This window comes from Tigriopus californicus, chromosome 7 (assembly GCF_007210705.1).
Source record: "Tigriopus californicus strain San Diego chromosome 7, Tcal_SD_v2.1, whole genome shotgun sequence".
NCBI lineage: Eukaryota > Metazoa > Arthropoda > Copepoda > Harpacticoida > Harpacticidae > Tigriopus > Tigriopus californicus.
In genome coordinates, this window is record NC_081446.1 from 10,013,405 (window position 1) to 10,037,285 (window position 23,881).

A 23,881-nucleotide genomic window follows, 5' to 3' on the forward strand; every position below is an offset into this window, starting at 1 on the left:
GTAGATATTGTTCGAAAACCACTTTAAGCCATTCAAATTCTATTACAAGCAATTGAAAATTAGGTCCACTTTGTCAATCAAGCTAAACCTAGTAATACATACATGAAAACCACATGAACATACGTACGCAACCTTTCGTCGACTCGATTAATGCAAGGGTCATCGTCATCGGTAAGCTGTTGTGCGTGAGAGCGTGCCCGATGGTCTTTATTTCTACATGGGTGGGGGTGGGGGCACGGGTTGAAACTGGGGCGGCGGGGGCACCATGCCCACCGGAGCACGAGATCCGGGCGGCATAGGCGGGGGTGGCAAACCCGGCGGCGGCATGGGCGGGCGCGGAGCCATGAAATTGGGGTTCAACAAGCCCATGGGCGGTGCCCCGGCGCCGTGCATGGGTTTCCGATCCGAAGTGAGTTTAAAGGCGAATTGGAGAAAGAACTCCTTGGTCTCGGGGTTCCACACGGACCAGAAACGCCCTTCGGACTTGTCGACCTCGCGACTGGGCACCTTGAAGGCGATGGTCTCGTAGGGCTCGGCCGCGAACAGCAAGTACTGCCATTTGCGGTCCGGCGGCTCGACTTTCTGCTCATAAGCCGACATGAATCGATGTCGCGGCGTGATGCCGTCGGCGATTTCCGGGTAGTCGATCTCGAACATGAGGGATTGTTGGCCTTGGTCGGGATCGCGTTGCTTGGTCACCCGATATCCGGGTCGTCCGATCTTGACGAATTTCTTGTGCTCCACGTTGAGTCGGGCCTTGTCGGGGGCGGGGTTGGTGGGCGCCTCCTTGGCCTCTTTGGCCGCCCGGCGGGCCAAGTTGCTCTGATGCTTCTTGCCCTGGGTGTGGGCCAGGTAGGAGGCCTCGTTGTTGTGCAACGTCAGACAGAGCTTGCATTCGTAGGTGCCCAAGTGATTGCGCATGAAGTACGGGTCCTTGGCCAGGTCGATGGTTTCGGCGGCCAAAGCGGCTAGCCGCTCGCGACGGTCGCGATTCGACTCCGAGTAGCTGGCCTGACCGCCGCCGCCCGTCTTCGAGCCCACACGGTTCTGGAAATCCATGCTGGACCAGGATTAGCCCACTCTGGCGAGGAGGAGAGCTACGCGTAGAAGATAAGGATGCGCCGCTTTTATCCTTCCGGTTTCCTCCAAGTTCTGCTCCACCTCCAACGTTGGAACGCTTCGAACGCTGCTAACCTTGGTTCTAACCGTGTTGACCGATCGTTTGATTGTGTTGCTGTTATGAAGAAAAATGACCCACTCGAGCTTGCGATTCCGGTCGGTAGAGGGCCAATCATATACCAGTCAAGCCAGCGTGACCAGTCAGGTTTGGACGAGTCGTTGGGGATGACCGGTAAGTAGCCAAAGCGAAATTTTTATTCTCTAATCAAGGAAGAAATATGTTTTGGATGACAAAGTCAGGTGCATTTCCAAAAGTGGAATGCCACGTACGTTTCAATACTCCTTGAAGGTTTTTGGACCAAGCTCTTGGGCTTCTTTTTTTGTTTGGGTGCTGGAACAAAAACTTGAGAAATGTTTGCCCAATGGTTCTGGGTCAAAATTGTTTGGACCAAGCTTCTCACATAAAGGGCTACATAGTGGTGCCCCCTAGAAACCAGGCGCTTTTTTTAATCTACAGGCAATTTGTACTGGGCGAGTCCAGAATCAAGTCCGAGTGCTATCGAGTCTTTTACTCGAATTTGGAGAAATGTGGCCTGATTCGCCAAAATCTTAATCAGTTTTCATCATTTATTCCAGGTATTATCAAAGTATTAGAATGAAGATCTGGGGTAAAACTAGTGCTGTCATCTAGGTACTTTGAAGGGGTTTCATTTTTGAATCGTGTTATATTTTGTAATGCCTCAATTAAATACGATTACAGTGAAAGATCTCTTTTTTTTGTCTGTGGCAGGAAATCTTCTTTTGCCTCAGAATGCTTTGTCGATTTTTTTCTCCATTTTACACATTTACATGACTTACATCACGGGCGGGCTAATGGCATGCAAGGAAACATTATTATGTCTAATTGTTAATATAATTTATGATCTAATATCAATGAAAATATAATGTCTAATGTTATTTCTAATGCTGTATTGTATAGTTTCAGAAAAGAGTAACATTTTTTTAAAGGCAACGTGAATCCTATGCAGATTTAATAATCTACGTATTTTTCTGTTTCAAATGATTGCTATTTGGGTGGCATTTCTCAGATCTATATCATTAGTGGCAAAAATATCCGTCATTTTTGTCTCACATATTACATTATGACCATAGTCCTAGCATTGTCCATTTAGATTGTAACCAAAGTAACATCATCACATGTTTTAGGAGAAGTGAACTGATTGTGTAAAGTATGTCCGTAAATTTCCTGCCCCATGACAAAACTGTGATTATCAACCAATCTTATAACTGATTTATTCCACTTAATAAAACATGTCATGATCGTCTTCTTCCAACATAAAACTGAATTTCATAGCTAACCGCAGTTTCGACGTCGATCACAATATGTAGCAATTCTAATCAGACTGCTTTTACGTCTTTGGGTGTGCTCACCGTCTAAAACTCACAAGGGGAATAGTTAGCGAGGCCAATCCAACTGGGGACCTCTGCCATGGCAGGACACGGCCATGACCACCACGCCACGTCTCATCCCGGTTCAATCTCGGTTAAATAGCCCATCAATGTCACCTCCACCATAACACAAGCTGTAAAAACAAAATTGAAATTAGCCTCCATAATGTTCCATTGGTCGGAGGCTGAAGTTTGGTCGAGCAGATGTACGTAGATTCGGATGGATGGACATAGCTAGTTAGTCACACTGAACAAGCGAATGTTCACTGTTCACTGCTCGATAAACGTTATTCTCCACTGATTAGTTGGCGATGCTCATTTTTAAATTTGTGTCAAAATGTCAAAAGGTTTAGATAGAGACTTTAAGGGTTATTAATATCGTGTTACCTTAGGTTGGGTTAGTTTAGGTAAGGTTAGATTAGGCCAGGTTAAGATTTAAAAATGTAGCACCGCCAACTAATCGGTGGAGAATAACGTTTACCTTCACTGCTCAGCCCACCGGCAAACGACGTGGCCTTCGGCGTAATGTTCAGCTCCACCAATGGATTCTGAACAGACAAATTAGTCTTCATTTGGCCCAATAAAGGTAGTTTGGACCAGGTTTGAGCCTCCGGCTATTGCAAAGTCATTAGTTTGAACCCTTTTTATTTCCCCTACAACCTATCAAAAGGCACATAGAAGGCACCTTGATCTTATCAGCCGAGTCTAGAGCTCTCGAGTATTAGACTGATCCAGCCGATCAATGTGGTGCTTTTTCTCGGTCTACGTACGGTCCACACTCGACATTGTTATAAAGAGTCAAGTCAACCGCAAGTCATCCGTGGGCGCTTTCGTGGCCTGGTTGTGTTTGGGCTGGCGCTGGTGATTAGCGGCTACCCGTACTTGCCCGACCCGGATTTGGTGACTGGGCCTAGCGACGGACGGAGAGGATGAGTGGCGGGTGGTCGTCGCGATGGCTGGCCCGGTTCTCGGTCGAGAAGCAAGAGACCCTCCTGAAAATGATGGTCTTGTCCGCCTCCGCACTATTGGGTAAGGCCAACCAATGGCTGATTCAAAGCCCCTCCCTGCCTCCCTGCCTCCCCGCCTCCATGGCCTGATTGGATGGAATGGGGGTTATGACCCTGAAAATGAAAAGTACCTCGAGTTGGTTACCAATGGCTGCGGGTGACACCCTAAATGAATGGCGGATTCTCGGGTCTGTCTTCGACTTGTCATCTGTGGATTCCGTACTACTCTAAGGAGTTATCTTTCGCTCTGAAGAGCCATTCAGGCTTGATGGATAGATGGATGGGTGGGGCCCCACTGGGCCCCACCCTCCAGAGGGTTCATGTCCGTGAATCTGCCCACTAGTCCTCCACTAATGCTTGATTATATCATCCGACCAGCTTTTGACCCTGACGTGGATCCAACACTGGGAGACGTCAAAATTGTTACGAAAAACAGATTTAGAATTAGTCCTCAATTGCTGACAAATTCATTGATAAAATTTAGCTAGTTGCCCCAGGTCCGTTTCATTTGAAGGTTAGGGCATGCCGTCTGTTGGACGGACCCCATTTCATTCCTGACCCAATGCCAAATCCAGATCTCATCCGTCCTAACCGGTCTGTTTTCCTCCAGCCTTTGCCATCCGTTTGTTCTCCGTGTTGAGCTTCGAGTCCATGATCCACGAGTTCGATCCGTACTTCAATTACCGCACCACGCGTTTCCTCACCGAGGAGGGCTTCTACGCCTTCCACAACTGGTTCGATGACCGGGCTTGGTATCCCCTAGGACGCATCATCGGCGGCACTATCTACCCCGGACTCATGCTAACCTCGGCCGTGTTCTACCACGTGCTCAATTTCCTCCACGTGACCATCCACGTGCGCGACGTGTGCGTCTTCTTGGCCCCGTTTTTCTCCTCGTTGACCGTGCTCATCACGTATCAATTGACCCGAGAGCTGTACTCCACCGGGGCCGGATTGGCCGCGGCGGCCATGATCGCCATCGTGCCCGGATATATTTCTCGATCCGTAGCGGGTTCCTATGATAACGAAGGGATCGCCATTTTCTGCATGCTCCTCACGTATTATCTGTGGATTAAGAGTGTCAAGACAGGCCAAGTGTATTGGGCTGCTTTGTGCGCGGTGGGCTACTTTTACATGGTAAGTGAGGTCTGCCTTCAATGGGATTGTGTGGGGAATAAGACGAAGACGGGGATTGATGGCTTTACATGCGGTTTTAGGTGTCATCGTGGGGTGGATACGTGTTTTTGATCAACTTGATCCCCATGCACGTGTTCGTGCTCATGGCTTGTGGGCGGTACTCGCATCGTATCTACGTGGCCTACTCCACGGTTTACACCTTGGGAACGCTCCTCTCGATGCAAATCTCCTTTGTGGGATTCCAACCCGTTCAGACCTCGGAGCACATGCTAGTAAGTGAATCATGGCGTCGACGGGTTTGTATTGACGATTGACCCATAATATGCCGTCATTTTCAGTCATTGGGCGTGTTCGGCTTGTGCCAAATCTTGAGCTTCATCAATCACCTACAAGCCAACATGACCAAAGAGAGCTTCAACCACTTGTTCAAGACCCTGGTTCTCATTGTGGGCTCCATTGTGGCTCTGGGTTTAGGCGTGCTAACTTTGTCCGGGAAAGTCGCCCCTTGGACCGGGCGATTCTACTCGTTACTCGATCCTTCCTATGCCAAAAACAACATCCCTATAATCGCGTCTGTGTCGGAGCATCAACCCACGTCTTGGTCGTCGTTTTACTTTGACCTGCAGATCCTGACCTTTCTTTTTCCCGCTGGAGTGTATTACTGTTTTGCCAAACTCACGGACCATAATATCTTCGTGATTCTTTACGGCGTGACATCCGTGTACTTTGCGGTAAGAAAGCGCTTTCGTCGACTCCTTAAGTAGCATCCTGTTGGTCAAAACCCGGATCCTCTCACTTGTATTTTCATTAGGGAGTAATGGTGCGGTTGATGCTAGTTTTGGCCCCCGTGATGTGCATCTTGTCCGGGATAGCAGTGTCGGCTTCCTTGTCCACTTACATGAAATACTTGGAAGGGAATCACAAATCCGAAAAGAAGCCCAGCAAAGCCAAGCCATCGATTCCCTCAGATCAGCGAGGATCCCACAAGGAGCTCATCGCCACGGCGTTTGTCACGATCGTCTCAGGATTCTTGGTCAGTTACGCCTTCCATTGCGTATGGGCCACATCTCGGGCCTATAGTTCTCCCAGTATCGTCCTCTCGGCTCGATCTCATGACGGTGAGATAGTCTGTAAATGGCTTTTTTATGGCCTCTGGCTTGTTCATTGCTTTTGATTATGTCTCATAGGTTCTCGTATCATCTTTGACGACTTTCGGGAAGCCTATGGTTGGTTGAGAGAAAACACGCCAGAAAATGCCAAGATCATGTCTTGGTGGGATTATGGATATCAGATCACGGCCATGGCCAATCGGACCATCTTGGTGGACAATAACACTTGGAACAACACACATATCTCGAGGGTGGGTCAGGCCATGGCCTCGGACGAGGAGCACGCCTATGAGATCATGAAAGAACTTGACGTGGATTATGTGCTCGTTATATTCGGCGGAGTGATTGGATACTCCTCGGATGGTTCGTTCTTAGTATCTCCCTGATATGTTTTGAATCATATAGAAAAAGGAGTCACATTTTTTTTAAAAACAGATATCAATAAATTCCTATGGATGGTGCGGATTGGTGGAAGCACACCCGAAGGAGAACATATCAAAGAATGGGATTACTACACCCCCTCAGGCGAGTTCCGAGTCGACTCTGAGGGAAGTCCCACCTTGCACAATTGTCTTATGTACAAGATGTGCTATTACCGATTTGGACAGATGTACACGGAAGGAGGTAAAACATTCTCGACTATTCCAACCAATTGATCTGTTGTACTTTTGTGTCAATGGTATCTTGCCCTGATTTGTTGTAGGTAAGCCTTCTGGTTACGATCGTGTTCGAAATGCGGAAATCGGCGTGAAGGACTTTGAATTGGACGTCTTGGAAGAGGCTTACACAACTGAGCATTGGATTGTTCGCATCTATAAGGTGAAAGATATGCCCAATCGCGGGGTTTAAACGTCCAGTTTTTCGACCAGGCATTCTCGAGACTAACTTTTCTAACCCGTCGATTCACTGAATACTCGAGAAGTAGGTACTCTTGGTTAATCTTCAATATTTTGGTTACAATCTTTTTTCGTCTTTATCTCCTCTGCCAATCTCTGAACTCTGTTAATTATTTGTCATTCCTCTGTTCCATTTTCCAAGTCCAACACTCGTGTGACACTTCACGATGGCATTAAATCTAATAAAACGCCAACAATGTAATCTCACAACTGATCTCTTCGGATCTGTTGACTCGTAATCATGATGTGATAATCCCTCTGATAACCTTTCCTTGGATCAATGAACCTGAACTCCCCCCGCCATTCATTGTGTGTGACTAACATTTGATGAACGATAGATTCCACGCCCCACCCCCCTCCTCCATTTAAGTTCATGGGAAGACGAGGAGTTTCTTTTCTGTGTCACGAGTGAGAGTGAAAAATAAGGAACTTGTCTTTGCGTGGGCGTGTCATTTCAGTATGAGTTGTGTTACCCGTTCATAAAGAAGTTTCAAACAATTTGTTCTCGCGCTCCTCCTCATTTCAGTCTCTAATGAACTTTCCTCCGTTTCAGTATTTCAAACTCGGTATGAACAAAGCTTCCCTCGAAGGCAAATTCTTTCGTTTTCGAGACGCACGAAAGCAGTAGATAAGTACATGTTCGCCACATTAGCGTCAAACATGAATTTCAATGGCTCGAAAAATTGCAACGTGAGATTTTGAGTAACATTTTGTTTGAGTCCCATCCGTAGTTTCGCGAGGAAAAAGATTTCGTTAAATGACATCGGCAATCAAGAGAGAAATATTTGACGGCTAAAGCGGATCTAATTTTTGGGGAAAATATGATAGAAAGTCTTGTCAAGAAGAGCTGATCGGGGACTGCGATTGTTGAAACGTTGTTTTTTCGTGTGTCCTAAAAAAATATGGCTTCGTTGGAACCAGTTTTGTGTACAAAATCAAGGTAGGTGCTCAAATCAAAACGATATTTGCTTGTTAGTACGGTTGCAAGTTATGGTTACTCAATATGTGTTCTAGTGCATTTATGGGAGCTCACTTCGCACCATTGGGCGAGTTAAAAAAATGAAAGTTATCACTTTGAACAAAAATGCATTTAGCAGAGAGCTCTGAAAATAATATTATCTTGGGGAAAAGACAACAATTTAGGCAAGCAGAGCTTTTCTTGGAATGAAAATTTTACAAGCTGTAAATCATTTTCACATCTGTGGGCCAAATTTACAAGTGTTTCATGGAAAAAAAGGTAGTTGAATCATTGATTGGACTCAATAGCGATTGAAATTTGATATATTTTACTTATAATAAGCTACGTTATGGAGCTGACACTTGCGTCGTCGTTCCATTATTTGTTGAAAAAAAATTAGCCAAATGTTGAATCGTTCATGCGAGTGTCACAACAACGAGGAAGGTAGCAAGGCAATCAGTACGTATTCCGCAATTAGAAAGGTGCTTAGCGGTGTTTTAAGGGTCGTCTCTGCTACCATGATTCACTGAAAGTGTGAGAAATATTGAAGTGAATTATCCGTCCAAGTAAATGAAAATACATGAGATTCCCAGAGCAAAATAAGGGAGAAGTGACGTTCTTTGATCCAAGATTTCGTATGAGATTACGACCCAACTCGTTTCCAAACTAAATGTCATTTTTCATCTCTTTCTAAAGTAGTTGAAAGAGTAGAAACTTCTTAAAGATTTCCAAGACTAGACATTCGGCAATTTCTTTTAGTTAGAGTCAGGAGGCACTTTTGCATAATAAGAGATTGGCTGAGATTTTACATACTTGGAATTCAAATCATTCATAATAATCACTCGGTGCCACACCCACACGAGACTTCAATCAGAATATAAAAAAAACCACATTTGAGGTCTAACGTTGCATCTACATCCCTTCCCACCTCATTATTGATTGGTGATATCCAGAGATCAGTGCTTGTAATGGAATACCGGTAATATAAAATCAAAATTACATTGAAGCAGCGACCCTCGCAATGAAGATCATTTCTTTCTGCACAAGTCATTCCTCATGTAGGAGATCACTAGAGCCAATTAGAGTCAATTAGAGTCTCAGGTGACCAAGTCCGGCCTCTTGTAGGCCTGCCTGGTCTTCACCACGAGTGTGACTGGAAAGCGATTAATTGACAGCTTTTTCTCAACAGACGAGAACTGACACCACGACATCGATGTCGACAGCTCTCAAACTTTGGAGTCACGACAAGCTTATCTGATGTGGTACGCACCCTTAGTTCTTCCCAAATTGAAGTGCATTTTTGTAGCCTAGCAAATGAAATATCGAGCATCTCAATTCGTCGTTCCACATCATTTTGAAGCCAAGTTGTACTATGCCTTGAAGAGAATGGGGAATGCTCACATCCCCAAGCAAATATGTTGAGCTCTCAAACACACAGGGTTCTTCAACTGCTCCCAAGCCATCAATTTCCAAACAAAGGATGTTATTGTTTCAGTAATTTCAATTTCCTCGTCCTGACAGACGAGCCAAGGGGTGGAAAACGAGCGAGTTCCTCGGAAGAGGGTGCTGGGTCGAGTTCTAGATACTACGGCACTTAGAAAGACCATGCTGCAAAAAAAAAAGTTTGGCGAGTTTTTACTGATCGGTGCTGGATTTCATTGCATATGGATAGGGGCAATACCAAGTCTGAATGGCAAGAAACGAAATTCGATCTGGCCAGACATTGTCACGGTATATTAGGGAACCGAGTTGGGCGAGAAGTTGGCTCTCCCACCCGAATCCTTGGAATGGCCGGAATTTGGATCGCACCAAATGAGTGTGAAATCGACTCAAGGTGCATTGGAAATAGGTAGTTCAGAACAGGGGCGACGATCCTCTCCCTTGTGTCGGTCGGTCCATCCGTCGTCGTCCATCCATTCAGGCTTTGTGTGAAGATGCCGTTCCTGAGTGGATGCTCCACTTCCTCGGAGATTGAAAGCCAATATTCCCTACCCCACGTCGTCTAGAGTGATGCTCCTAGGGAGCGAACGGAGCGAACCCAACAACGTGTGTCTTGCTTGGGCTTGTTCCCTACGAACTTACGCACAGGGAATGATGGGGGAATAACGCCGATTGTTCTGAAAAAGAGCTATGAAAGTCAGTCCTGATAACTTCGAGGAAGAAAAACGGCTAGCAGGATAGCATTGTAATAGGTTAACGCAGATGAGCTATAATTGTAAAACCCCAATGTTATTGTGCAATTTACGTGTTTGAAGCACATTGTAATGAATGCAATTTTGATCAAGGAAAACAGATTCCTTTATTTAGCCAATTTACAAAATGTTACACGTGTTAGAAGCATTTCATATCTTTTGTTTCTGAACTTGATGATTGATTCCCTTAAGATCTTCCACAGAAGCACATTAAGTTGAATTTTACTTTTTCAACTTGTGTGACTTTAAAAGTTATTCCATGAGTAAGAAAATGTATTTGAGATTAATAAAGACACCCTGCGAGGGATGTGCAAACCAAAAATGAGGAGGTACAGAACAATGCTTGAAGAAAAAGTTAAGACAATCGAGCTAGGAAAGAAATGTAAGCAAAAGAATGACAGGTTAATTTGCGATAATTTTTAGATGTCCAACAGATTACGTATTTTTCAAAAGTGGATGAAATCAACATTTATACCGAGACTTTCAGTAGTGCTTACTGAGTTCAAATCTGCGTCTCATCTATCTCTTGCCATCTATTTTGGTAAAATCCTGATTTTCTAATACTTGTAGTACCTTCGTCACAAGGCAACCTTCACTACAAACCAGTTAATACTCTTACCCATTCTTTTTACAAAGGTACTCGAGTATTTATTTAAAAGAAAAAAAAACCTTCAGACACTTTTTAGGGACTCGCTGACAGCCCTACTTAATCTTTTGGACAGTACGATCATTTTCGAGCCAAGTTCAAAATAATTCGTTCTAGTGCAAGGGATACTATGTATTACTTCCAGGTAAGCACGGTGTTCAAAAACCCTTTCAAGTTTCCAGAGAAATTCCCAAACACAAATTGGCATTTTTCTACCCCAAAAAGTCATAGGGAACTTTGTTTTATGGAATTCTAGTCCACATAAAAAACTTACATACCCAAAAACATTATAAAAACTAAAATTTTCAAAAACCTACTCAATGTAAATTAGGAGCACACTTGGTTAGCTCTTGAATGTAATTTACGATATCATCTATTTCACCGCTACTTAGTTACATCGGATTTAGTCGTACAAATTTCATCGTTTTTAGCCCCAAAATGCCCCGGTTATACACTGAACATTTCACAAATATTAATGAAGCATTAAAGAAGCTATTTTCAATCAGTTTCAACAAACGCTTCAAGAAACCAAAATCTATAACATTGTTTGTTGTATGTATTGTCTTCAGAATTCAAGTGAATGTATAACTAATTGTACACATGATGATTGTAAAACACATTTTCAAGGATTACACTTTTAGTGTGTTTAAGTGACATTATATAGCATTTTTGCTAATTATGAGACTATGTAAGAAGAGGAAAAATAATCTTTTGTATTTGTGATATTGAAAATCGATATGAATTCTTTCGGAACTTGAATTAATATATAACCGGGGCATTTTGGGGCTAAAAACGATGAAATTTGGAGCACTAAATTCCACGTAACTAAGAAGCGGTGAAATAGATGATTTCATAACTTATATTCAAGAGCTAACTAAATGTGTTCCCAACTTACATTGGGTAGGTTTTTGAAAATTTTAGTTTTTATAATGTTTTTAGGTATGTAAGTTTTTTATGTGGGCTTGAATTTCATAAAGGAATAAAATCAAAATTGTTCCCCATGATTTTCTGAGGGAGAAAAATGCCAAGATGTGCTTGGGAATTTCCATCGAAACTTTAAAGGATATTTTTACCACTGTGTAAGGTTATCGAACGTTTAAAGTTGTATCTCTGGTAGTATTTTGTGCGGGGTTATTTTACCATTGGTGAATGGTGTCCCATCCTCGTCTGCAGCTAGGGATGACCAAAACTGTGAATAAATCAATCCTAATGGCAAAATCAAATTTTTGTATCAATTAACCCATCACCATCATTTTTCAAAACACCAAGATGCTCCAAATCCTGGTCCCTTTTATTAAACATATCGGCTTTCCAAAACAAAGTCTGAACCGTCAATCTGACCGTAAGGTACATAACTCTATCTACTATGTAGTGTGGGACCGAGCCGTCATACTTGAGTTCCTTGATGAATTGCTCCTCATGACTTCTTCGTTTTTGGTCCTCTTCGTCGTCTTCAAGATTTTGCGGAAAGTGAGCTTCGCATTAACTAACTGACAGTCTTGTTCAGTCCCCCATCCCCACATGAAGGGGAAATATCAAGTGGAATTTTATGTCAAGAGCTTTTTTTATTTGCTCGCACCCTCTCCCCTTTGCAGACTTGGGATTGCAGAATCGGGGGTGGAGGGGGTGTGAGTGAATGAGTGAGTGAGTGTGCGAGTAAGTCAGTGTTAACAGAATAAACAATGTGGTGGTGGTAGTCGACGAGCCAATCTGCTCCACATTACAAGCTTGGCTTGCTTACAAAGTATTGTTCCCATTAATCCACCACCCTTGAGCCGTGAAGGTAATAAAGTATTGGCTGCTCCTCCTCTTATTCTTCCTCCTCCTCCTCCTCACTTCCTATTCTCATGAAGCAGATTTCTGCCACTCTCAGACATGGATCGTACTCTCTCGTTATCGGTGAAGGCTATCGTGAATAGATAGCGGTTGATGAAGGACAACATCTCATTGAGTGTCTCCTCCCTTGTTTATTTCACTGCCTAGAAAATCTAAAGCTCAATCGTGATCATGCTCATTGAATAGTGATAAAAAGAGTGCATGTTATCAATCCGTCATGAGCATGAAGTACTTGTGTGAATGTTGTTATTCTGACACAGAAGGCCTTCTGCCTCCCGTTGATCAGTACGTGAAAGCTCCTCCTTCATCGGCTGAGAAAGGTGTTTTGTGTGCTCTATCCAATGACTCATTGGATCGTCAAGGGTTCTCGAATCCAGGAAAGGCAGAGATAGCCTTGAGAAGAAAACCTCGACCCGCGAGTTGGAACGTGGTCAGCAACATTTCTGAAGAGCGACTTTTAGCTAATCAGTGGAATAACAACAGGACCTATAATCCAATGGCTGCTAGTGCCATGGAACTGGGCCTGGTTTTGGGTGGATCGGAACGTGGAACAACTTACTTTCAAGCGGATATCTTTAACCTGTACCAGTACAACATGTGGACTCAACACTTCAATGCTCAGTTCAATAGAAGTAAGTAGGTTGATCTTGAAAGATGGAAGAAGAATGTGTAAAAATTGTTCAAATATAGTTATCAGAAATTTGGACAGGTTGGTGGGTACATTTTTATCTCGCTCACATGGAAGATATAAATGCCAAATATGTGTTTGTCTTCTGACATAGATTCGACAATTATCCATATAGGATGTTATTTCTTAATACACTGTATACTTTAAAGGATACAAATTTCTTGAACGGTCTGATGTACCTTTTAATGATCCATCGCCCTTTAGCTACAGGCCAAAGATAGTAAGAAATGGCTCGAAAATCTTATCAGTTCATCGAAACTCAACACTTGTTGCACTTAGTTATCCTTGAGACCGCCCGGATAATGAAATTCCAAAAGTGATCTTTTTTCTAATCTCAAAGTTTGACGCAAGGTGTGAGAACACTAATCAATGTTCCATGATGCCCTGACTAGATGTCATTGATTAGTATTTGAAAATGTGTATCAAAAGAAATGAACAATCCAAAGTTCGTTGACATAATTTGGATTTTCGATTATCATGTTATTTTTTTGCGGACTTCCTTACCGGTTTTGGGAATGGAATCCCCAGCAATTTGAGATAAAAAACCTTTTTTATCGCATGTAGCTCTAAATTCACATAACATCTGATCCACAAATGAATTAGAGTTGGAGGATCTGGTTAGCCCTTGAATATAGGGCTGATCAGGAGCCTTGGTCAGAAACTTGTCCAAGCCTTGCTTAAATCCTGCTACTGGATCAAGGCCTACGTATTCCCTACAAATATTTGAGGGTAGCAAATTGTTCAATAAAGGAGCCCAAGGAAGAAGAATGGAGGACTTTATTGTCCGAACAAATCGGAATTCTGGAGGGCTTGAAGGTGCTCGCAAAACGCACATTAAGCCTCTAGGGTTGCTACAGTTGAACCTTTAAACCTTTTGAAATATTTGAATGCTTTTTTCGCACCTTCTCTCAATACTGTACAGTCTCAAAAGCTCGGAGTCTCTCCCAATACGAGAGTCCCCTCATTCCTTCAATGTTTCTGGTAAAACATCTTTGAAGTTGTTCTAATTTTTGCAAACCTGCTAAACTAGTTGGAGCCCAAATAGGTGAAGTATATTGAAGATGTGTCTGAACAAAAAGTTAGCGTCGTGATACCAGGGTTTTTGTCATTTCTCAATAAAAAAACAGATTACATTTCCAGTTGTTTGGACCAAAATGAGTAAATCATTACACAGCCATTCCTCGTGAAAATTATGATGACCTTACTCGTTGGTGGTCAATTTTTCATGACCATCCTCATCATGGCCATTATTCAAACCATCTAGCAAATTGAATGGGTAATTGTTGCTAAAATTTGTAGAATGTACTGCAGAGACAGGGAATATGCCAAATACCTGCAAAAGACCAAAACTCTCACATAACCAAAAAGAGTCTTGCCGTAAAGTGGAATGCAAGTAGATTCACTTCGCATTAAAATGATTTTAATGATTGTTGAAGGTTTGCAAAAATAACGCTGAAAGCTGTGATGGAAAAGCAGCATCAGAAGTTATCAAGCTTTGAAAGCTTCCCCTTTACAGCTATTGGGCACATAGAAGTGGACAAGATGTGAAAAGTTGAGAACTTCTGTGTAACATACTCAAGTCAATAGATGGTTTTTTTGTCAACACACTGCATACTTGACAATTTGGCTATGGATCAGGTCTTTTGGTCCAACCATATATTCAATGGAGGAGACTTTAACCATGGTGACTTGCAAACTTCAAAAAATTGCAAAGCCAAGAACACCTTCCGAAGCAATATGAGCCAAACACTAATTTCAGGGCTGACCTTTCCCATTCAGAACAAATCAAATTAGAATGACCATTTTTCTAGCTAATGAATGAAATGTTCGGCATTAGACAATATTTGGGAACATTGACCACACTTTTTCCATTAGCTGCTCGGAGAGAAATACGGAAAAGAATGACCACATTGAAGGTCAAAAAAGGAATGAGTAACGAGTATTTTTTGGCCTTTGTGGATCGTAATAATTCCTCTACTTTGAAGTCTGATCAAAATATAATCAAAAAAGGATAGACTTATTGCATAATTGTGTTGCTATTGTCCTGCATAGTATTATATCTGGACTTAGAATTTCAAATTATCCAACCACAAGCTTGAAAAGCTTGGTCTACAGTCAACATAATTTTCTTTCAAAAGGGGCAAGATGCATGTCTTTCGAGCGAAAGCGCCTAAAGTAATGGAGTGGCGTAAAACTCCCATTAGATTTTTCAGTACAATTGCATTTCCATTTTTTGGAATTAATTTTCTCGATTTTTTTGCCAATTTGACCACGGTCATAAAGGAATCATTGCCGCCAACCTTTTCTTAAAAATCGGCCAGAACATAATTTTCAAACCCAATTAAGTACATGATATGCAAGAACATACCTTTTTCATCACTAAATACCATGATAGAAATCATCCAATTTACAGTACTTGTTCTGGAAATTTTTCCTTTTAATATCTCCCGCCTCCCACCCCTTTGTAACAAGCGCAAGTGTCAAACCTTGGCCTATTGACATTCCGCATTCTCGGGACTGCCCAGAAAAAGTGAAATTCCGCCCTTCAGCCGGAATTCATTTGAGTGGACAGGGCTGCTGTGCAAGCGGCTGACACAGGAAATTTTCTGAGCCAGCCCTCCTCTCCAATGTCAATCTAATTCAGGGTAGCCACACATTTCTCCTCACCATCCTTTTTTTCCTCGCCTTTCTCTCTTCCCAATTGCAACACATTCACACCAATCCAATCCTCCACCAATTTGATCTGAAATTGAACGTTATTTCCCAACCAATCAGTCGTCCTCTGTTATCTATTCATAACGCCATAGATGAAAACCTTTATTGAAACCTCTAGGCGTTCAAATCAGTCACGCTCCCATGAGGTTCAGGTAAAAATGGTTGTCTACCATTGGCATGCATGGATGCGGATTGGTTGGTACTAGCTACTGCTCAAGCTGATATCCATCCACGGACCGAATGTGCTACTGTGAGTGAATCCGAATGTGGTCTGTGTCTAACCGTGGGATTTGCCCGTGAACGCTTGAGCCCGTGAATCCGTTTATCGCTTTTCGGCCCAGGGTGGGTTTTGAGGTAAAGCTTCATTCGCGTCTATTGAAGTGCCCAGCCAAAGAGTGCGGCTGGTTGTTCCAACTCCAATCCGGGATGGAACCGCTGCCATGGAAGACCTGGTGCCATAATGTTTCTCGATGATCGGAGGTGGAACAAGGAGGCTGGGTTTGGACTTGGCTCGAATCGTTGTCATTTGATTAGCCTGACCTTGAGGGACCTCTGATTGCTATATAAAGCCATGATAAAGATGGGGCTGTCCATTTGATTAGATCTCAGCTTACCCATGGGCTGGTGGGATCATTTGCGGAATATTCAACCTACCGAAAGTGTTGCCTGTAGTGTTGATAAGGAGGTTGAAATGGTGTAAAAGTGGTTGGTCCGCGTCTGTTTTTGAGCGGCTTGACTGGCTGAAAGCCATGGTTGTGGCATATTGAGATGGGTTAAGTTTAAGATTTGGCATGATTTGGGAGAAGTTGGTCATCGCAGTTGTGTTTCAAATTACGTAAAACCATGTTAGGACAGGTGGTGCTTGATGTTCTTTGTCCGGAACAACAAGTCACGGTGGGAAAGAAGGCAGGAAAGTCATGCTGGTCAAGCTCTCTCTCTCTCTATCTCGCTCTTTCAATCTCACTTTCAGTGATAGTTCATGTCTCAATGTCTCAGTGGGTAAGCCCCGTTCCTTACTCGACTCCCATTTCCCATCTAGCCCTATGCGCAATCATGGGCCTGGTTAGCCAAGTTTGGCTGATTGTTGAGGAACATGGGCCCAGTGCGAGCGTCTTTGTTCACTTGAGGCTCGATCTTGGGTTAGATTGGGCGATGTTGAATCGTGATCCATTGGCTTCCAAGAAGTCGGGCATTATTTTCTCAAGCATCGGAGAGTGACGTTTCGTTTCCAGTGGGAAAGAAAGCCGGTGGGGGAGCGAGTTCGATCTTAGTTTCTCGTCTTGTCAAGTGTTTCATTTCAGTCCATTTTAACGGATCGTTCGGACTGGATCAGTTCAGTGTCAGTTCTGACCTATCATGATGAGTGGTTGTGCTCAACGCGCTTGCATTTCCGTTCATTGCAATGTGGAGAGCCGAGTGGCTTGTAGAGAAAAAGGCTCCGACCATTTGTGTAAGATCGACTCGGGAGGCGTGTGGGCGAGTTTGAGAGTGGTAGGCGGGAAACATGGGATCGAGTTCCTACGTGAAGAATTGAAAACCCTAAAAAAAAAGTTTTTTTTTCTTGAAGCCTGAGGAGACACTAGGAAACTGATTTAATTCCAAGTTCCTTTGAACCTTTGTCCGTGATAACTTTTCTCGTCCCACCTTGGTTGAAACAAAAAAGAAGTTCTTTATTCTAAGTTCTCTGCCAGCTGGCCGAACATGCTCGGGTTTGGAACATTGCCAAAAGAACGACGGCCCTGACTTTGATTTTCTTATCTGCTTCAGGTTTCGTCATCTCCAACACCGGCAACCGTCGCCCTTACTCGTCATTCTACGGCCCTTCCGCATCCTCGTCGTCCTCCCCGCCCCCGTCTCATTCAAGTGGCCATCAACGACCCCGGTCTCCGTATTTTGATCCCCCGTCTTCGTCGTCGACGAGCGGTTTCTTTTCGGCCTCCACTTCGGAGGATGATGCTATGAGGGAACCGGGATCCTCGTCGGCACCTGCCGGTCCTCAGCATCAGTCAAATCCCCACCCAACACGGGCCGGTGGTGGTGGTGGTGGTAGTAGTGGTAGTGGTGGTTTGTCGAATTTGTCTCCGCAGCAACTCCAAGAAATGGCTCAGCGACAACAGCGACAGATTGACTCTCAGCAACAACTCCTGGTGGCCAAGGAACAGCGACTCAAATATCTCCGCCAACAAGATTACAAGCAACAACAGATGGCCGCAGAGTATGAGAGGCTGAGGAGGCTTAGAGAAAAGGTATGCAGTCAGCAACGAAGACGATATATTTTGGGGGTTGATCATGAGATTGATGATGACTTTTCAATCGGGATAATCATGTTCATTTCAGGTGGAAGCCCAGGAGCTCAAACTGCGGAAACTGCGAGCGCTACGTGGCCAGGCCAACCATGGCTCCTCCAACGGTGGTCCACCCGCAAATGCGGCAGTACTGGCAGATTTGGAATCCATTCGCTCACTTTTCGGGGAAAAGGAAAAGGAATTGACCGTCGCCGTTCGGAAAGTAGACGAGCTGACCCATCAGTTGGAGGATCTCCGATCGGGAAGAGTCAACAACATATATCCGCCTCAAGTGATGGAGCTGGAGCGGCTTCGGAGAGAACTGGCTTATCGGAAGCAATTGAACGAGCAACAGAATAATATGATATCGCAACAACGAGCCCAATTATCCATGGGACAAGAGGAGATGATCAAGATCGATAATCGTATTTTAGAACTCCAAGATCGTTTGGCCCGCAAACGAATGATGAACCAGCAATTGGCCAATCAAATTAATGCTGCGACCACGGCGAAACAAGCTCAACTACGTGCCATACAACAGGGTATGAACAAGAACAAGAACAATAAACCCGTGTCCACGGTAGAACCGTTCCAACGTCAAATGAGCTCGGAACAACACCTTCAAGACGATTTGCAAAACAAATTAAATAAGAATGAGCCTAGTGACCCCAAGTATCAGACTTTGCCGTTTGGAACGAAATTTGGGGGTCCAATGCCCCCTCCCGGAGCATATTCGAAGAACCAGAAAATCGAGCAACTCAAAATGGAGAAAGAGAACAACAACGTTCAATTTGCAGACAACTTGCCCACTCCACCACCACCGCTGTCCTCCAGCACTTCGTCTGGTATGGCTTTTAATCGGCATTCCTCCGGTGCCAGTAGTGGCAATGGCCATGCAATGGACAGTCAAGGCAACTACAACCAGACCTTGGCTTCTAATGCCAATGATCCGAGAGCCATTGATAGTATCACCAAACCAATTAGTTCTGTGGCGCCCGTTTTCTCAGTGTCAACCTCTGGTGCCACACCAGGAACTCAATCCCTATCACGCCCCACCGATCTATTCCCACCTACGCCAGATAATTACAATCTCGCTCCCAAGAGTCAGTCCACGCCGATTGATCTTCGAGAATCTCCCGATTCGTCAAACAAACCTAAACCAGCTCTCCCCCCTAAGCCTTTGGTGTCCAAGGGCAACAATAATGGGGCTCAGCCTCCTCCTTACGTGCCCGCCCCGCCTCCCGATGGCTCGAGAAAGTCTGAGATGACCAACGAGGACGAAACGGCCATCACCATTCGGGGCAATCAGGTCTATGAAACCACATCGAATCTCTCAGTGTCCGCACACCCGGAGGAAGGCACATCGGTGGATGATGACTCGCCCACACAATCCGACGATACCGAAAGTCATCGATTGAATGGTGGAGGCATGCAAGTCAATAACCACAACGTGCACATCAGTATCAACCGCCGAATTGAAATGCCCCCGGCGTTCCACTTTCCCGAGGACCAAACGCCCCCCTCGGATCTAATAGCTAACGATTTCTCTCGGGACATGGCGGATAATGCCGGCATGTACCCCATGATGAATCAGATCTACAAGGAGTTTGATCACCTCAGTATCGAGGAGCGGAACCAGCTGTTGGCCCGATCCTTGGAGGAGGAGGAATATCTTGTGCCAGAAATCGAGTCAGACCACGAGCCCGTGACCAAACCTCCGGGTATCCTTCGGAAGAAGGATAAGCCTCCATCTCGGGGACGGCGGAATATTTGTTTCGATGCGTTAGCTCTTCTGCTCGATGCCTCGCTGGAAGGCGAATTCGACCTTGTTCAAGCCACGGCTCAAAAGATCACAAACCTCTCGGCCGCCAACGATGAAGGCATCACTGCCTTGCACAATGCTATTTGTGCTGGTCACTTTGATGTTGTCAAGTTCTTGGTAGAATTTGGTTGTGACGTCAATGCTCAAGACGCGGACGGTTGGACCCCGCTTCATTGTGCTGCCTCTTGCAATAATCTGCCCATGATCCAATTCCTAGTGGAGCATGGCGCATGTATTTTTGCCACCACTTTCAGTGATCAGGAGACAGCCGCCGAGAAATGTGAGGAGGACGAAGAGGGCTATCTGGGATGCTCCGAGTATCTTCTGGACATTCAGGAGCAATTGGGCACCATGAACAATGGTGAGGTCTTCGCCGTCTACGACTACCAAAAGGTCAACGCCGACGAGCTGTGCTTAGCCCAAGGTGACAAATTGGTCGTGTTGAGAAGGGGCGACGAGGTCGAAGAGGATTGGTGGTGGTCCACTTTGAAGAAACAGGGCGATCAATCAACCGGTCCCGAAGGCTACGTGGCCAAAAACCTTCTGGGATTGTATCCAAGAGTCAAGCCATTGCACTCGGGCAACTCCAATAATGGCAACCCACCACCTCAGAGCGGACAGATGTCGGAGAGTAGCGACTCTGACAAACAGGACGAGGATAAGGACAAGGTACCATCCTCGACATCGTCCGGATCTGCGTCTTCATAGATGAAAAGAACGAATGAAAAGAACAACCCCCCCTTTTTAGATGCATATTTGTGTAATTGTGTAAATAGTTCGCTCTCCACCCCCCTTTCCACTCATATATATTCCATTATAGAATCAATGCCTGTTGATTTATTTTTCCCTGCCTAGCTGCTGCTAATAATAATAAAGTCTACCTTTCAGATATTTTTTGGGTTGTTTTAGTCTTACTTCGACTTCTTTTTCCTTCTTCTTGACGGAGCTAATTGAGACGAATTGGGCAAAAATCCGGCCAAGCTCTCAATTCAACCTGACTCGCGAAAGTCTGAGTGGCTTTTGAAATACAGTCTCATGTAGAGGACGAGTGTAATAAAATGCCTTTATTCCGTTATGCCACATAAGACGGCCATAATTTACGAGTTGTCAACGGACCATGCTTATCTGAAAATACAGAAGTGGCCGAGATTTCTTCGTTTTCCTTGTAGGACAAGAGGTTTTGACGGCAACCAACCATCCGCAATGGATGGAATCATTCCCCCGAAGTAATTGGGAAAACAAATTAATCTCCCACTGTATCTAATTATAAGCAAAACTTTCTGAATAGAAGGTGAATATTTGGCATCAGAGAAGAACAATATCATGGTTTCCGAAGAAACCCTGTGCTTCTGATGATCTTCCAACTAACTTGTTTCGAAGTGGTGAGTTATTGATGCCGATTGGTCCGTGGTTGATCGACAACACAACCTCTTGCCATTATAGCCAATAGAGCAGTGTTGTATTTGGTTAACCACATCTCATTTTGTCCCTTTCGGCGGAACGTCTTTACAAGTACTTGGTCTTTCATTCTTTCAATCGAGTCGACACAATAACACATTTTCAGAATGCTTTCAAGACTCCTCACACCCTCCTTGTTGTCACTTATTTGTTGTTGAAAAAGTTGGTAGACGCAGACCTGTTTGCTGAATGACTCATCAGACCAAACGCCCCATTTTTATACAAATATATTTGGTGCCCTTTTTCTATTTCGATTGGCCATTCATTCGCATCACCTAAAGGGTCATATTCAGACTCTGGAAATTTCCAAACAGAAGCCGACTCAAGCATCTTTCATTCTTTATTGATCCACAAGCCTCTTTGCCCCGCCAGACGAGCCTTCTGCTTAAAACAGACTCTATTTTCGCGCCTGTTTTTTGACACAGACCCTCGAGTCAATGGGATTCATTTTTGCACCAATGAACTTTACATTCCTTTTAGTGCAAGATCCACCGAACCATTTGTATCCATCGCACTCAATCTGGCGGGTGAGTGCCATTTGGCCATGGCTATTTCCATTTAGGAGCAAATTACACAGAGGTACTTTGCTTGGAGGTGGCGAATTTACTGCAGTAATTTATTACTTGATGAGCAAAAGGGAAACCAACGCTAAAGGTGAGCGCCTTGGCGTTATTAGCAATATTGCGAAGGCTCTTTTTGTGAATTTCCAATGTTACCCCCATCTTTAATGTAACCGTGTCATGCGATCAGCTCCTTGGCCAATTCCCGCTCGTGTCAAATCGCCAGAGCCCTTTCAAATACAACATACGAGGGGAATGCAAACCATGACCACAATCCAATAGCACCCAATGGAGCTAATTTGCTACGGAAAATAGATGAAGACCAAGTCAAGGTTTCCAAACGTGATTCAAAGTGTTATCTTCTGAAGAGCATGGATTTCATACCCTTAAACGTTGATGTAGAGGTTGGACACATTGATATACCGAGCTTTGGTTTATATATGGTTAAGGAAAATCTGATGCTCAAAAATATGTTTATTTGATTTAGAAAGCTTCCAATGTTGCTCAACGAAATGGTTAAAGCTTCAACTTAAAGGATGATTTATGTACGATCAACACTGTTATTTTATTTTATGGCATAAATCCTTAGCATAAAAGTAGTGATACTTTCTCGTTCATAGAAGCTCAAGATCCGCCACGTGTTCCAAAGAACCTGGATAGGACACGCTTCAGACACAGATCGAGAGGAGGTACTGGAAAGTAATCAGAATTCTTGACCATGCTTGGAGCTCTCTAATTAATTCCTCTTTGCAAATACACAAGAGCGTCTAATAGTATTCAATACTCGATTGTACGGCAATATGAGCGAGTATGTCTCAACCTACAGTATTTTTCATTCCGGTTCATTTACTCTTTAACTCATCAAAAGCCTGGCTTTCTTTCTCACTCAAGTGCACACACATCAAGAAATTTGACGCCACAACTTTTCCCTCGTTGATCGTTGTGAAATGTAACTCGACACGGTACATCGCAATTTTGTCAAAGAAATACTGTACATACTCGTACATGGAAGTGTCCCGTCTATGTTCCATGTTCGAGAAACTTGGCACATGGATAACTGGAAGCAAAACATGGCTCTTGGATCGCAAGATGCTTCTGAAATAGAATATTGCCCCCGTGCTTTTTACCTCTTTCTATTTGAGCTGATATTGGCCTATTGAGAGATATGAAAGAACTAAATCTGCTCAAGTCATTGAAGGTCGTTCAATGAGTGGACCAATGGACCAAGATCACAGACACGCTTGTTTTTTGGAGGAGCAAGGCAACAAATCGCAAAAGGCACGCAATCGTTGGAGTAATCAAGGTATACGTACTGTAATTTTTGATCAATCAAACATGGAACCTTTTTCGTGATGTACTCGTACCTAGGTATGCAACATCTCAATTGAAACAAGTCCACGTGATGCCCATAATGTCTGCGTGCGTGATTTGATGTCTTGGCTGGAATTTCAATTGAATTTCATCCTGCCTCCAGTATTTCTTGACATGCATACATTTTCACCAAGAAATGGGAGGCAAATCCTAAATTTGTTCGTTCTCTTACATGGTCTAGGTCTGGATTGCATGTCCAACAAAAAATGTGGGTAGATTTATGAAATGAAATTATTGATCTCGGCTCACAGTTTCATCTTGGTCATTTTCCGAAGAGCATCGTGAAGAGCAAGATCATTCTGTTCGAAGATTCTTCCAAACATAAGCTAAAATAGGCTTTTTTTTATAAATAACTTGTGAAAGAAGAAAATGATTCCTAAAACAGAACCAAGTCTTTATCGGCATTGATAATAAAATTGAGGAACGCAGCACTGTAGTAGATCTTATCTCTCTTCAACAAACGGCTGAGAAATGGAGACCACTTTCTCTGAATGAGCTCTTTATGACCCCATTTCAAAATGCTTTGCTTGAGAAGTTCGAACGTAAAGATCAGTTTCCAAAGAAAGTGGGCCAAGGGCCTCGTATAGAAATGTAAGAAAAGCGATATTTTATTATTGTCAATTAGAAGACGAG

The 23,881-nt window shown here is 43.8% G+C and overlaps 3 protein-coding genes and 1 long non-coding RNA gene across 6 annotated transcripts in view; 3 read left to right on the plus strand and 1 right to left on the minus strand.

Moving 5' to 3' along the window:
• Positions 1-22: 22 nt before the first annotated feature.
• LOC131884374 (splicing factor 3A subunit 2-like) lies at positions 23-1,252 on the minus strand. The gene has a single exon (XM_059232126.1). The coding sequence runs from the start codon at positions 1,057-1,059 to the stop codon at positions 214-216; it is 846 nt and encodes a 281-aa protein (XP_059088109.1). The 5' UTR covers positions 1,060-1,252; the 3' UTR covers positions 23-213.
• A 2,072-nt stretch (positions 1,253-3,324) lies between these two features.
• On the plus strand, positions 3,325-7,215 carry LOC131882920 (dolichyl-diphosphooligosaccharide--protein glycosyltransferase subunit STT3A-like). The gene is made up of 8 exons (XM_059230210.1): positions 3,325-3,597; positions 4,186-4,712; positions 4,793-4,984; positions 5,051-5,443; positions 5,524-5,830; positions 5,900-6,184; positions 6,257-6,445; positions 6,525-7,215. The coding sequence occupies exons 1-8, from the start codon at positions 3,498-3,500 to the stop codon at positions 6,668-6,670; spliced, it is 2,139 nt and encodes a 712-aa protein (XP_059086193.1). The 5' UTR covers positions 3,325-3,497; the 3' UTR covers positions 6,671-7,215.
• Positions 7,216-12,427: 5,212 nt separating this feature from the next.
• On the plus strand, positions 12,428-20,750 carry LOC131882919 (apoptosis-stimulating of p53 protein 2-like). 3 transcript variants are annotated; one of them, XM_059230207.1, is made up of 3 exons: positions 12,428-12,981; positions 17,520-17,998; positions 18,090-20,750. In XM_059230207.1, the coding sequence occupies exons 1-3, from the start codon at positions 12,567-12,569 to the stop codon at positions 20,565-20,567; spliced, it is 3,372 nt and encodes a 1,123-aa protein (XP_059086190.1). In that variant the 5' UTR covers positions 12,428-12,566; the 3' UTR covers positions 20,568-20,750. The 3 variants fall into 3 exon arrangements, with proteins under 3 accessions (XP_059086190.1, XP_059086192.1, XP_059086191.1); XM_059230209.1 differs by lacking the exon at positions 12,428-12,981 and adding an exon at positions 15,858-16,106; XM_059230208.1 differs by lacking the exon at positions 12,428-12,981 and adding an exon at positions 16,968-17,202.
• A 2,156-nt stretch (positions 20,751-22,906) lies between these two features.
• The window catches only part of LOC131883908 (uncharacterized), an 18,055-nt gene continuing 17,080 nt past the window's right edge, over positions 22,907-23,881 (plus strand). Inside the window, exon 1 of the long non-coding RNA XR_009373660.1 lies at positions 22,907-23,180. This is a non-coding gene — a long non-coding RNA (uncharacterized LOC131883908). The remainder of the gene's footprint in view (positions 23,181-23,881) is intronic.